We start from the raw sequence: 14,410 nt of genomic DNA on the forward strand, positions 1-14,410 counted from the left end.
ATTTTTCATGCCATAATCACCTACCTGCACTTATGGATTGGAAATCCAAATTAACTCTGTTAATTTACCTATAATTAGAGCCAAATTATCTATTCTTTAAGAAAGCTCCCTAAGACGTTTTGAGGAATTTACAATCCCGTAAAATGAACTAAGTGAAACGTTTCTGACCAATAATCACTACATGAGCCACAAACCACCTTCAAAGAGGAAACTGTTTGATTTCTCAAACAACCAACAGAAGTAGTGGGTGGCGTCTACTAACCGTGTATTTGCTTGGTGCACCTTATCTCACAAAAATACCTGTGAGCAGGTAGTTTACACCCAGCCTTTGCTGACTTGCTACAGACATGCAAGTCCAGAAAGACAAGTTAATGACAAAGGAGCAGGAAAAAAAGTTGTCCCTAAGGAAACTGATGGCATACGTGCTAATAGCTATTAATAATGTAAAAAATATGTTGCTCATCAAATGTAAGTCGCTTTGGATAAAAGCCTCTGCCAAATGAGTAAGTATAAACTACACTGGGATCTGTGTCTCCAACCACATTTAAAAGACATTTAAAAAGTGCTGAACTCACTGAACCGCTGGGATGAGTCATGGCAATAATAGAAGTCTGGCTTAAACAAAATAAAAAAGTTATTTAAGTGGAAACAGCTGTTTTGGGGACCAGCGCTTTAAACCTAACATAAAGTCCAAGTGAGTTAGTTAATCAGCAAACATAATATGTTAACTATTAAGACGAGCTGTCACATCCATAATAACAAGGTTGGCATCTTCTGACAGTTGTTTATATCAGGCTCAAACTCTGCCTGGTGAGGCAATTATTTCCCCGAGTTAAACCAAGTTTCACACATTTTTCTTCACTTGTCTGACGTTGGTTGATAAGTAAAGCTAGAAGGCTAACGTAGCTCCATCTAGCTTAGCAGGCTAACACAAGCTGGCTAGTGCGCCCGTTAGCTCAGTAGGAACCTGACAGCTGAGTTATGTAGAGCAGAAAACGACCAGAGTGACATTAATCTGGCGTGAGGCTAGGTTAGCATTAACTAGAAGTTATCCAATTAAACTACAAGGCCGGAGACACCTCGCTGAGATGGGGTGTAACGGTAGCTAACTTTAGCTATGCTCGGTTAGCTTGTGTTGAAAAGCAAAGCTAAACTAACCGTGTTGCAATGATGAGCGATGTTGCCAGTTGACGTGTCATTAGTTTGTTGCCCCTCTGTCGAGTCGATAATAACGTTAGTGTTATGCTAGAATATATCTCATATGAATATATATAAACGCGTGCAAAGCAACAACATCAGATACAAGTGAGTGAGAAGTAAGCTAACTACGCAGCTAGCTGAAACTAACGTCAACAACAAGCATCTCCCTTAAGCATTAGCTTTAGCTTCTCCTCATCCTCCGGCTCGTGTTTGACAGCAGGTGTTTTAGTGACCAAAAGAAGCAGGTGAGCTAACCGTGCGCTGTTGTCCACTGATTCCCATGGCTCAGGTAAAGACAGCGCTGTCCATTTGTTGTCAGATGAAGCCAGGTGAACAGCGCAGGACGGCTGAAAGTGAAGCAGAAACTGAAGGTTGAGTCAGCCGGCGGCTGCTGCTGCTGCTGCTGCTACCCTGCCTCAATATCACCCAGCATGCACCGCTGTGGCAGCTTCTGCTTGGTTCTCCCAAAACTTTCCACGTTTAACAGGTAACTTACAGGTGAGGCTTCACACAGCGAAAACACTGTGACACTGTCCAAATCACTGATTCACTGGCCAGTAATATTAAAGCATATATATAATGGATGTGGTATTGAGTATTTTTAGCGACCACTTATCTGCCAAGAAACCAATTAAATATCATAAAATATTGTTAGAATTTCTGAAAAATATCCAAAAAGATATTACCACATAAATACCAGAACAATATTAGTAAAATATACCACGGAAATATCCAGTAAAATATTTGAAAAATATTAGGAGAATATCCAAAAAATATTAGAATATCGGAAAAATAGAACAACCATCTGAAAATATTGGGAAAATACACAAATATATCAGAAAAATATCCAGAAAAATATCAGTTAAATATTCGAAAAATATGAAATACACAAATATATCAGAAAAATATCCAGAAAATATCAGTTAAATATTCGAAAAATATCAGTAAAATATTTGAAAAATTATACGGAGTATATCTAAAAAATATTAGTCAAATAGTCAACAAGATATTAATAAACCATCTGAACAATATTGGTGGAATATACACAAACATGTCAGTAAACTATCCCAAAAATATCAGTAAAATATTCGATAAATATCATATAAATATCCAGATAAATAGTGAAATATTCATATAAATATCCAACAAAATGTTAATAACTATCTGAAAAATATTGGGAAAACATATGACAAAAGTTTTTAAAATATATATGTAATATACACAAATATATCAGTAAAATATTCGAAAAATACTAGGAGAATTGCCAAATAAATTTAGGTAAAATTACAACATATTGATAAACTATCTGAAAAATATTGGAAAAATATACACAAATATATCAGTTAAATATCTGAAAATTATTTAATTTTATATAATAATTATTATTTTTAAGTAATGTATTTGTAAAAATTTAAATATTCACCAAATATTAGTAAAATATACACAAATATAAAGCTGGGATTGGCTCCAGTCCCCTGCGACCCTCTACGCAGGATAAGCGGTTGACGATGAATGGATGGGCACAAATAAAATAAAAAATATTGGGAAAATATCTTTGTTTTGTTGATGCCCGTAACTGCAGAAGATCACAAAAGCCTAGGTGTGGTCATCGTCATGCTTTGTTTACTCATGATCACAAAATATGACTTAAAAACAAAACATACAACAAAATATACAATCAATCCCACCGAAGAGAGAGTGAGACCAGACAAGTGTAAACATCTTTCTGGCATGAGCTAAAAGAGATGGACGCCCAGCTGGCCTTGTTTCTGTTGGACTAATTGGTAATAACAGCTGTGCCCTGTGTTGTTGTGCTTGCTTCATGTGAAATCAGCAAGAGCTTCAGCTGCTAGCAATGAATCTAGAGATCATGATACCAGAGCTCTGCGGACGTAACGTTAGCTAATGGTAGAGGAGAAGAGACCGAAGAGGACGCTGATGGAAAAGCTAAGAAGAGAAAAAAAAGAGAGGCCGAGCAAGAGGCTGCTGGACATTGGCGGCGAGAGCTTGGTGAAATAAAAGGTAGCGGGACAGCCGGCGAGCTGACCTTCTTTCTGCTGTGCTAGTTAGTAATATTGCTGTGTCTTGTGTTGTTGCGCTTGCTTGATGTTTGGTTTTTAGCAGAGTAGTAGACTCAAGCTAAATCTGCGAGAGGTTTCACGGAAAGAAGTTTAGCTGCTAGCTATAAATCTCAAGTTGATGTTAGCAAACCTTCTAGATAAGACACTCATCAGTTACGTTACTGTGAGTGCTCATACGTCGGCTGGTGGAGCTAATGGCAGAGGAGAAGAGACTGGAGAGGACGTTGAGGAAGGAAGCTAAGAAGAGAAAAGAGAGAGAACAGGCAAGAGGCTGCCGGACGTTGGCGAGAACTTGGTGAAATAAAAGGCCGCAGGACAGACGGTGAGCTGACCTTTCTGCTGGATTAGTCAGTAATATTGCATTTGCTTGATGTTTGGTGTTTAGCAAAGTTATCTACTTGTTGGTTTCTGATCACAAGTAATGTAATGATAAAAAATGCACATGTACAGCTTTCTTTATTTACGACAGCGGTGAATTACACAAAAAAACACTTTTAGTTTACCAAACTTTTGTTTTCGTCTTTATTCCTTTATTAGGTTTATCTGTTTCCTGAGGTTCTTTTAGTTTCATGAAAACACTGCACTGTTACTCTCATTACATTCTCCAGATATTTTAAAAAGTCGATTTAAAAAATATATAAAGGCAATGCAGGAACCGTTAATAAACATTCCCGACTGTATTTACATAACAAAGACAGACTGTTATGTAGGACATTGTGGGAACAATCATCCAATATAATAAGTTACAAAATGTCTAAAATGTTAGAATATAAAAAGTTCTGTAATAAAATAAAGGAAAAGTTTGACCAAACATATGCAAATTACAGTGACCAATTACAGTGGTTTGATTAGTAATCAGTGCTACACTTTAATCATTAGCAGGCAGTTGTGTTTATAAGTAGTTCAGTGCAAAATAGAAGAAAACAATAAAAACTAACCTCTTCTAAGATCAACATCTAGCCTGAAACTATAGAGAGAAAAGAGTCTTAATATTGGTGATAAATGCAAATAATTGTAGATATTTATATGTGTTTTTAGATGTATGAACTTGAAATATCACATAGTTTCAAGTTCATAGACTTATTTATTTAACTTGGAAAGCATTATTTGTAAAGTAGTTTCATATTTGTTGGTATTATAACACCACCACTTACTTGCAAATCATCATACACATTTGTAAAATCTTAATTTTTATCATCATCATTTATCATTTATCATTTATCATTGAACTTCAAGCATCTGATACCAAAATGTCCACAGTGAAAACAGACCGTGTTCAGACAAGGGGAGTTCTGGCAGTTTGTGCCCAAAGAGTTGAGATCCGTGTCTTTGAAAGGGACTCGTGTTCAACAGTGAAGTCCTTTTACTTCAAGCCAGTTTAGTGATGGCGATGCTGCCTTTGACCCATAATGTGTTGATGTCGCCGAGTGATGTCAGTCTGTGGCAAAAGTCAAACAGCTGCTGCCCGTCCACGAACACAAGAAACCGGCTTTGTTCACAGCGAATCTCCATCTGGGAGGAGAGACGAGACACAAGCTTTGAACATTTTAAAGTGAAACCTGACAGGAGAGATGTGTGTCTGTTTGATTCCAACACCAGCATGATTACTGAATAACTGAGCATCATCAGGACACATTTAACGGCCGTATAGGTCGATTATGCAGCAGCTAATTACGACCAATGTTAAAGTTTTTGTTTATTTCTAGTGGCAGAAGAAGTCAGGTGACATAGTCTAAAGAGTGACAAAGTAAGTAAGTGGTAGGGTGGATGGATGAGTGTGGAAGAAAGTCAAAGGTGACATGTTTTAAGTTTAAGTCTACATTTTGTAGATAACTTACATCATTTTACTAATCCCTGGTGCACAGGATGTTCACATCTTAACCTACTGTAAAACTTTGATTAATAGCCCGGACTTTTATTTGCTAAAATCACTTAATTGACCATTCCTGTATTTGGGACAGGTGTCCATATTTTGCAAAAAACTGAAGCAGGCTACTATAAAACAGTTCATTTATTTCAAACAGTATGAATATTACTTGTATAAAATGATCCAATAATATCAAATACACGTCATTCATTTGATCTAGCTCCGACAGATGGCTTATGCGCTTTTATTTTGAAGGCAGCAACGTAACGAAAACAACAGCAGGGTGCAGGATGAGAGAAGTGTGGCAGAAGTTAGAAGATAAAGACTCCTGCACAGATTTTGTGGGCTACTGCTGGTACCTTGAAGGGCTGGTTTCTGATGAAGGGGAAGAAAGGGACGGCTCTTTCGATGTCCCCCCAGGATCCAGACACACAGGCTCTGCGCAGGACTTGGCGGTCCCTGAATCGAACACAGAGCTCCAGGGCCACATCAGACGGAGGTTCTCCGGATGTTCCACAGCCACAAGTCAGGGCAACGTAGAACCTAACAGAGGGTCAGACACCAGCCATACGTCTTTATCTGACTTTACACAAAGGATTGTGATTATCCCTAACAGCAGAGAGCACATCATCGTGAACTGCACATGACCTGAAGCCCCATTCAGAGTGTATTTATGAGGAGATATGACAACAGAAAAATGTGCTGTTGTTCTGTCAGCTGCAGGTAGGTACTGAGATACTCTTTTGAGAACTCTTTGTTTTCTGCACTGGGGACCGTGAGAAACAGCATTAACATTTTGTATCTGGCCATATGCAACAGGGCTACTGTTCTGCAAAAATGACAAAAATGTTCTTTACACAAACTGTATTGAACTGAGCCTTACTGAGGAGTGGGTCTCAACATGTTTGTCCTGAGGATGGTGCTAGAGAAAAGATGCAAAATGACTGTGGCCGACTTGACAGCCTAACATGAGCTGCAGGTGACTGCAGGGGCGGGAATAAAAATGGCGCCGTCAAGTCGGACACATTCTACCTGCGGGAGCTTCTACCTCCAAGAGCTTCTACCCCCATGGGCGTCTACCTCCATGGGCTTCTACCTCCAAGAGCTTCTACCTCCATGGGCTTCTACCTCCAAGAGCTTCTACCTCCATGGGCTTCTACCCCCATGGGCGTCTACCTCCATGGGCTTCTACCTCCAAGAGCTTCTACCCCCATGGGCTTCTACCTCCATGGGCTTCTACCTCCATGGGCTTCTACCTCCATGGGCTTCTACCTCCATGGGCTTCTACCTCCAAGAGCTTCTACCTCCATGGGCTTCTACCTCCAAGAGCTTCTACCTCCAAGAGCTTCTACCTCCAAGAGCTTCTACCTCCATGGGCTTCTACCTCCAAGAGCTTCTACCTCCATGGGCTTCTACCTCCACGGGCTTCTACCTCCATGGGCTTCTACCTCCAAGAGCTTCTACCTCCATGGGCTTCTACCTCCATGGGCTTCTACCTCCAAGAGCTTCTACCTCCATGGGCTTCTACCTCCATGGGCTTCTACCCCCATGGGCTTCTCCCTCCATGGGCTTCTACCTCCATGAGCTTCTACCCCCATGGGCTTCTACCCCCATGGGCTTCTACCCCCATGAGCTTCTACCCCCATGAGCTTCTACCTCCATGAGCTTCTACCCCCATGAGCTTCTACCCCCATGGGCTTCTACCCCCATGGGCTTCTACCTCCATGGGCTTCTACCCCCATGGGCTTCTACCTCCAAGAGCTTCTACCTCCATGGGCTTCTACCCCCATGGGCTTCTACCCCCATGGGCTTCTACCTCCAAGAGCTTCAACCTCCATGAGCTTCTACCCCCATGGGCTTCTACCCCCATGGGCTTCTACCTCCATGGGCTTCTATCCCCATGGGCTTCTACCTCCAAGAGCTTCTACCCCCATGGGCTTCTATCCCCATGGGCTTCTACTTCCAGGAGCTTCTACCTCCAAGAGCTTCAACCTCCATGGGCTTCTACCTCCATGGGTTTGCTCAGCTTGCACAGCTGCACTGTGAGCTGTGATCAGTGACTGATCTCACGGAATTATCAATGAAAAATGCCGCGAGACCAGGCAAAAGGTGGTTCCAACCAAGGGGGTAAGCCAGAGATTGGACAGTGAATCCGACCAAAGCCTGCCTGGAGGGATCCATGTAGGCCCAAAAATTACGTCAAAACCCTGTGACACCCCGTCGCACGAGAGATGGACCCGTATTGCTTAGATTATAAACTCTCGGAAATCAAAAAAAACTATTCGGCGATCAGTGACGCTGCGTTAGTGTTTGGCAGGTGAGCCTCGTAGGTGGGCTGATTAATCAGTGATGATCCAGTCAGACAAACTTTGAGCCATGAAACTTTTTGTTGGCGCAGCTATGTTGTATGTGTTTCTGCCGTTGTTCTACATCATTAAACCACAGTAATGCTGCGCGATCATGCGCAGTAGACGCTGGTGCCAACAGGAAGCAGCCCTGTATTTTATTGGTCCAAAACTGGCTTCACTGCTCTCCATTCAAATCAGCAGGGTGACTTCGTCCAGTAATATACTGTCTATGGTTTCCAACAGCCTTATTTTAAGTCCAGCATGCATCACGTTAAGTCAGCGCTGCGCAGCGCCACATGAAGTCAAACGCACCTATTATAATCAAACTGGTTCATCCTCTGGGGAGTATGAGTGTGCTGAGAGACTTTACTGGGAATTGAGCTGTTTGTTATCATAATACTTCATGCACCAAAGTGTTGGTGAAGTGGGAATTTTAGCCTGATGGTGGCACAAGAGGAAAAGCCAGGAAGTCAATGAAATGATTATGAATTATTTGCTGGGGATCATGAATATCCAATTTAAGTCCCCTGAGATCAGGTCAGTGTGTGCTGGGATATTTCTGCTCCGGGCTAAAGTGTCAGCCAGACATCACTTTACACAGGATGTAAAAAGAAATAAAAGCAGATTAAATAAAACAAAAGTAGTGTGTTGATACTGAGGGGAGGAGGATGTGTTCGTAAAGGAAAGCGGAAGTCACATAAAGGTGTTTTTTACCTGTCAGGACGGGAGTCCACAACCCCCATCACTACAATCTTCATCCCCGGCCGCATCCCACCTGTGATGTGACCTCTGAAGGGAACTGACTGCATAATGAAGACAGAGAGATCACGCACACTAATTGTGATTAATTATTCTGGATCTAACTGCAGTGGAAGTGATAAAAATAAAAGATAAGAATGTTTGTGAGGTGAAAACAAGAGTAAAGAAGAAGAAGATATTTTGAGAATAAAGTGATCATTTACTAAAGACTGATCTTTTTCCTAAAACAAACTTTCCTGTTGAGTAAAGTGGGAAAATTTGATTACACTTTTTCTTCTTCACAAAATATCACAACTTTTTATTGTACAAATTTACAAATATTCTTAAAATTTTGTTGCTTTTCTTGTAATCAACATTATCTGGTAATAATAGGACTTTTCCAGAATTACGACTCAAAACAATCTACTCATGACACATGACATTTTCTTCTGACTGACTTTTTCTTTAATGACTTTTTTTTCACCAAACGTTTGACTTTTATCTTGTAATGTGACTTTTTTCCAAAATATTATCACTATATATATAATATAATTTTAAGTTGTGTGAAACAGAAAGAGTGTAATTTATTTAATTTATTGTTTTAATCCATTTTTTAAAAAAGTTTTCTTTAGTTGCGACTGCGCTGTTTGCAGCTTTTAAGTGATATTTTTTCAGATTAGAATTTTTCAAGTTGATTATATACAACTATAAGTGTTTATACTGTAGTTAATTTTTGCCAAGAATCAGGGCTTTCCCATTAAGTTAGCTTGACTGATAAATATTATTTTGTTGTTTTAATGTTTATCTGAATTTTGTTTTATAAAATCACTTGAAGTTGTTAGCATTTGCTTCACTCTGGTTTTCAGTTCAGTTTTTTCATATATGACCCCTCACAGTACAGAGTCTGTGTTTGTCAGCTCATCGTTTGATTTCAGAGTCGATGTTACCAGATTTCTGTCAGCATCTCTGTCAGCAGAACGAACACTCGGTTTACTTTCATCAGTCGCACTCCTCTGTGGAAAGACCCATTTCTGAAAGGGAACAAAAGGAAATCATTTTACCTTCACATCCAGAAATTCCTGCGGATATTTAGATTGTTTGAAATCAATTCACCCTTTGATTTTATTATTTATTTGTGAACAAATCGGCATTTCTATGGAAAAGAAAAGGGTTGGAAGTGGGGTTAAATCAGAATCATGAGTTCATCCTCTGGAGACCATGAGTATCCACAGATGTTTCATAAAAATCTGATCAGAGGGACTAACATCATTATTCTTCTCAGTGGTGGAAGAAGCACTCAGCTCCTTTACTTAAATGTCGGGATTTTTAAACCCATATATGTTTGTGTTGAAATGACTCATGGATACAAAATGTTTTGAATCTGTGCAGTAGATGCTTCAGCCGGCAGCAGAAGCAGCTTCAGTGGTTGCAATTTATTAATCAGGGGCAATTCAACCCTCAAAATTAGGAGTTGTGTGCATAGAGGAACTGCTGTGTGGAAGACCACGGTTAGATTCCCCACATCCACCAATGTGTCCCTGAGCAAGACACTTAACCCCTTGTTGCTCCAGAGGCGTACGACCTCTAACGTCTAAAGCAATTGTATGTCCTTTGGATAAAAGCGTCAGCTAACTGAGTAAAATGAAAATGTAAATGCGTTTCCTAATATTACTCCAGCACAACAAACTCCTCCCTCCAACTCTGACTCAACGTTTTTACCTGTATCTTCCTGCAGCAGTTCGCTTCTCACGAGATTTCAGAGCGAGAACTGTCCTTGAGCGAGACTTCAGTTTCCTGTTAAAAGCAATGGGGGTCACCGCCGGGAGTCCCTCGTAGGGATCTTTTCCACGATGTTGTCAGACACCTGGTGTAACAGTCTGACAACTTTGCAGGCCCGATGGCCCTGAAGGAATACGTTGCAGCTGCTTAGCATCTACTGCACGGATTCAAAACTTTTTGTACCTACTAGTGATTTCAACACCAATATATGTGAAAATAGGGCCCAGGTTTAAAAATACAAATATTCTTTAAGTAAAAGAAATATAGTATTACCAGCAAAAAGTACTTCAATTATCAGAAGTAGAAGTACTCATTATGCAGAATAGCTTCTTTCACAGAATTATTTTATTATAGAATATCATATTTTTACAACAAATACATGTAAGATCCTGTGGATACTACTGAGTACATTAGTAGTACAGCACTGCATCATATAATGTGTTTTTATGTAATGGGTATAGTGACTATAAGTGTAGTAATAAATAATATACAGCACAGAATGGAAATACTCAAGTATGGTAAAGCATGTCAAACAAGAAAACACTTAAATCTGCATTTCACTTTCTTATTTAAAACGTACAATTTTTGTGAAACAGGAACATCCCAATTAAATGTATTGATCCACATTTGAACATAAACATAAAAGCAAGTATCTAAAACTTGCAGCAGTATTTAGTGACATAATAAGAAAGTTATATAAATGACCTAAAGACAGTTTGTACCCTTCAGAGAGTTTTGGGTAAAAATAAATAAATAAAAGCTCTGTGTTTAATGGCTGTTGCAGACTGATGTTGACACTCACAACAAGCGACTGACTGAAGTCAGAAGCACACCACCTCGTGACCGGCATGTGCAGCGTCAAGACTGAATAAATTAATGAGTTCCTGTGTGCCTTCAAAATAAAAGCAGCTGATAGGAACACAGTGCTGCAAAGGTTCACAGATCATGTTAAGTTTTGAGGTGACAAAATGAAAACTCCTTGGCTGAAGAAGTAAATTGTAGTAGGAAATAATAAAAAAACAAAAGAAGAAGAGCACTGTTAAAAGCAGCTTTTCTTTTTATAAGTTTGTCCACAGGCTTCCTCCAGCTACTGTCCACAACACCTGGACATATTTCTGGTGAAGAAATACCAAATCCTTTTTATTTGAATTTATTTTCTGGGACAAAAACAAGTCAAATTTAGCAACATTGACTTAAATTATTATCAAAACCAGTCTGAAAATAAACCATGTATTACTTATGAGAAATTCCTAATTGTAAATTCAAGAGACAAGACCTGGTTTTCCCTTGAAGTGTTAAAACGGGTTAAAAATAACCAGCAGCAGAAAGCAGACATACTTTCTTTATGAACTTATTGACTACATTTTGCCGTTTATTTTCTTTTTGTGTTATATTTAACTTCTTAATGACATTTAAATATTTAAAATAAACAACTCCTTCCACAGGCCTGATGAACAGTTAAATATAGTGTCAATAACCATGTAACACTAACACATCCATTTACCTCCACCTATTAGAAATGACATATTTACATTCTAAATACAAAATGTGATATTTCACCATTGTCAAAAACAAACCACGCACACTGGACATACTGTATATAGACATGTTATATAAACTGTACATATCCACCTTTATAAAAAGTTATCTGGCCTATACTGTGTTTAATATTTAATCTGTCGCAGTTATTGTATTTGTTTACAATTTACAGAAACACTTGACTTGTAGACAGACATTATGTTGTTGGTCATTTTATATATATTTATATCGCTTTAAATCACTGTTAAAAACACATTACTTTTCTTTGGCTTTTCCTTCGAGTTAAGAAAGTTTTATTTTATTATCATTATATGTAATAGATTCTATGATATACTATGTTTTATTGCTGTAATTTTACCTTGTAATTCCTGTTTTTTGTTGTACTTTTACCCTATAAAGCACCTCGGGTGTTTTAAGTGTGCTATATAAATAAAGTTGATTGATGCTGATATATACCATATAATTTTTTCCCACCTACTTGTATTTACATAATGTTAATTTGTAATTCTTTGTCCAGCTTTGTTGCCTGTGTTTTTAGCTGTATGTCTATTTCTATCTCACTGTAAATTGTTTGTGTCTAATTCCTTGTAATTGTGTTCAAATACTTGCCAATGCCAATTAAGCTGATTCTGAAAATGCTGCCGTGCGGATTAACAGAGCTTTTATTTTGTTAATTCTGGCTGGAAGTTGCATTGTCTCATTCTGGGTTCAGCTTCACACTAGCTGGGACGCAGCAGGTTGACATAATTTCAAAACTAAGAAAATTTTCAGTCCAAACAGTCACCTGAGGAATAAAACAAATGTTTACAAAAGTCAGTCTGAGATATCCCTCTGCCAGCCAGAGGGATATCTCAGCTGATCTCTGCTGCTGTGGTGGTGGTTTTATAATCTTTGACCAGCTGCTCAGGTGTGTAAACGTACCTTCCTGCCCTGCGCTGTCACTCTGTGCATCTCAGCCATGTTGATCTGACGGAAACAAACAGCAGAGAAATGAGCTGCAGGTCCAGTTTGTCCGCCTCCGACGTCTCCAGAGTCGACGCTGACGTAAAGCTTCAACCTGGCTCATTACCCTCCAACAACACACACACACACACACACACACGGTCTGATAATCAGCTGCCCCTGCTGCATGCCTTTCTCTTTCAGGTCAATAACAAGTGAGCCTATTGTGGAGCTGGAGCTGCAGGAAAATATTAAATCCTCTGCAGGTTGGTCAAAGCAAAAGTGTTTTAACACCTTTCAACAGATTTTATTTCTTCTTCTAAGTTCCTCTGACTCCTAATTCTAACGCAGACTTTCAAGTTAGTGGGAGTGTAAAAGCAAACAGAGAGTCAATATATTTATCTGTACGTCTGATAGCAGAGAGCAGAGTTCACACAGCCAGTGTTGGGGAGTAACTAGTTACATGTAATCTATTACAGGTACTGAAAATAATCATGATTACATTTACTCTTAAAAGCACGGCTATGTGTTGAATAATATTCACTATGTTTCTTCATATTTTCCACATGCACACTGTCCTTCCTTTGCCGTTTCCAGTAAAGTTTGATGCTGGTCTGAGGCTGATTGGTTCTCATGTTTAAATTTGCATTGTGCATCGTGCATGTGGGACTGAGTCAGAATAAACCACAGTGTGTGTGTTCATGGTGATGGAGGAACATGTCACCCAGTGCAGCAGAGAGGCTCACTGATGGGTTTTAATAGTTTCAATGGCTCAGAGGACAAAGACATATCAGGCTGTGAGATACATTCACTACTGGTTTTATTCTGCATGTGGGATTTGCTGACAAGAAAGATTTGAATATCACCAGACTTATCCTCAAAGGTACATCTGAAGGCAGCTCCATGGTTAGGTTAGTTTCAGCAGTGACAGAAACACTCACCTCACGAGTCTGCAGCCGAGGAACGGAGTTTCATCTGGATCTGCTCCATCTGTGGTTCTGCCTTCTCGTGATTCACAAAACGCTGAATAACTCTCCTTTTCCGTTTTTCCATGAAGAAAGTAAAACAATGAGAGGAAGCAGGAGGACATGAGGTCAAAGGAAAGGGCTGAGGCAGAGGAGGAGAAAGCAGCAGCACGACAGCAAATGCTCCATGTGGACTCAGAGGCATGTAAAGATTACTGCTGACTTGATCACTGAGTTTGTTTGTGTTATGGTGTGACTTTGGTGTTTTAAAGCCCCAAAGTCAAACCATAACACAAACAAACAAATCGACCAAGCGACCTGTATGAGCTACATAGACATGCAGGGTATCAAATGAAAGGCCTGCTCAATCCGGATTGATTGATGCCCCCCAACCCAGTAGGATGTTCTCAAGTTATAAACCAAAAGAGTGCTTTTGGTCACAGGAATATTGATATTCACTGTTTTTATCAATATTTCAATGTTTTGGAAGCTTTATGTTATTTGTAACGTGGTTGTATGGACAGAAAAAGATAACTCCCAATAAAAGTCAACATGTAAACAGTAAATATTGCCAAAATATGGACATTCACCTGGTGTGTTTTTGAAAGATTGTATAACTGTTGTATTTTAGTTTATTCATCAAATTTACAGTTACAGTTGCATTCCAAGTGCATTAAAAGATTTTCAGTTGTATAATAATCTTCCTTATGATGGTTTTGATGGTGTATTGCATTAAAATATAGCTTTTTTTTACCAGGCGAGGATGAAAATATATTTTTCTTTATTGCATCTCCATTTAGTCTGTAATGGTAAAATAAATATGTTAATTTACAATGGATTTATATTCCTTAGCTTCCGACCTTTCAAAGGAGAACAGAATTATGCATCTAGGCCAAATGGTTGAGGACCAAGCATCTCTCTCTTTAGGGATCCTTTCCATAATGTCATCAG

The 14,410-nt window shown here is 39.1% G+C and overlaps 1 protein-coding gene across 2 annotated transcripts; it reads right to left on the reverse strand.

The window, feature by feature from the left end:
* Positions 1 to 3,916: 3,916 nt before the first annotated feature.
* LOC119883758 (galectin-related protein-like) lies at positions 3,917 to 13,551 on the reverse strand. 2 transcript variants are annotated; one of them, XM_038694388.1, is made up of 6 exons: positions 13,436 to 13,551; positions 12,474 to 12,622; positions 9,182 to 9,265; positions 8,211 to 8,299; positions 5,508 to 5,691; positions 3,917 to 4,793 (listed from the first exon to the last, which is right to left on the reverse strand). In XM_038694388.1, the coding sequence occupies exons 2-6, from the start codon at positions 12,510 to 12,512 to the stop codon at positions 4,650 to 4,652; spliced, it is 540 nt and encodes a 179-aa protein (XP_038550316.1). In that variant the 5' UTR covers positions 12,513 to 12,622; positions 13,436 to 13,551; the 3' UTR covers positions 3,917 to 4,649. The 2 variants fall into 2 exon arrangements, with proteins under 2 accessions (XP_038550316.1, XP_038550317.1); XM_038694389.1 differs by having other exon boundaries at positions 12,474 to 12,518; positions 13,436 to 13,533.
* Positions 13,552 to 14,410: the final 859 nt, after the last annotated feature.

This window comes from Micropterus salmoides, unplaced genomic scaffold (genome assembly GCF_014851395.1).
Source record: "Micropterus salmoides isolate LMB-PRFRI ecotype aquatic unplaced genomic scaffold, ASM1485139v1 Ms_hic_scaffold_3006, whole genome shotgun sequence".
In the NCBI taxonomy this organism is placed as follows: domain Eukaryota; kingdom Metazoa; phylum Chordata; class Actinopteri; order Centrarchiformes; family Centrarchidae; genus Micropterus; species Micropterus salmoides.

Excerpts from the sequence above, each read along its gene's own strand:
- LOC119883758 (XM_038694388.1), bottom strand. The coding sequence starts at position 12,512 with ATGGCTGAGATGCACAGAGTGACAGCGCAGGGCAGGAAG. Across the intron at positions 9,266-12,473 it reads TGACAGCGCAGGGCAGGAAG|AAATGGGTCTTTCCACAGAG; the intron begins GTACGTTTACAC and ends GTTCCCTTTCAG. Across the intron at positions 4,794-5,507 it reads TCAGAAACCAGCCCTTCAAG|ATGGAGATTCGCTGTGAACA; the intron begins GTACCAGCAGTA and ends CTCTCCTCCCAG.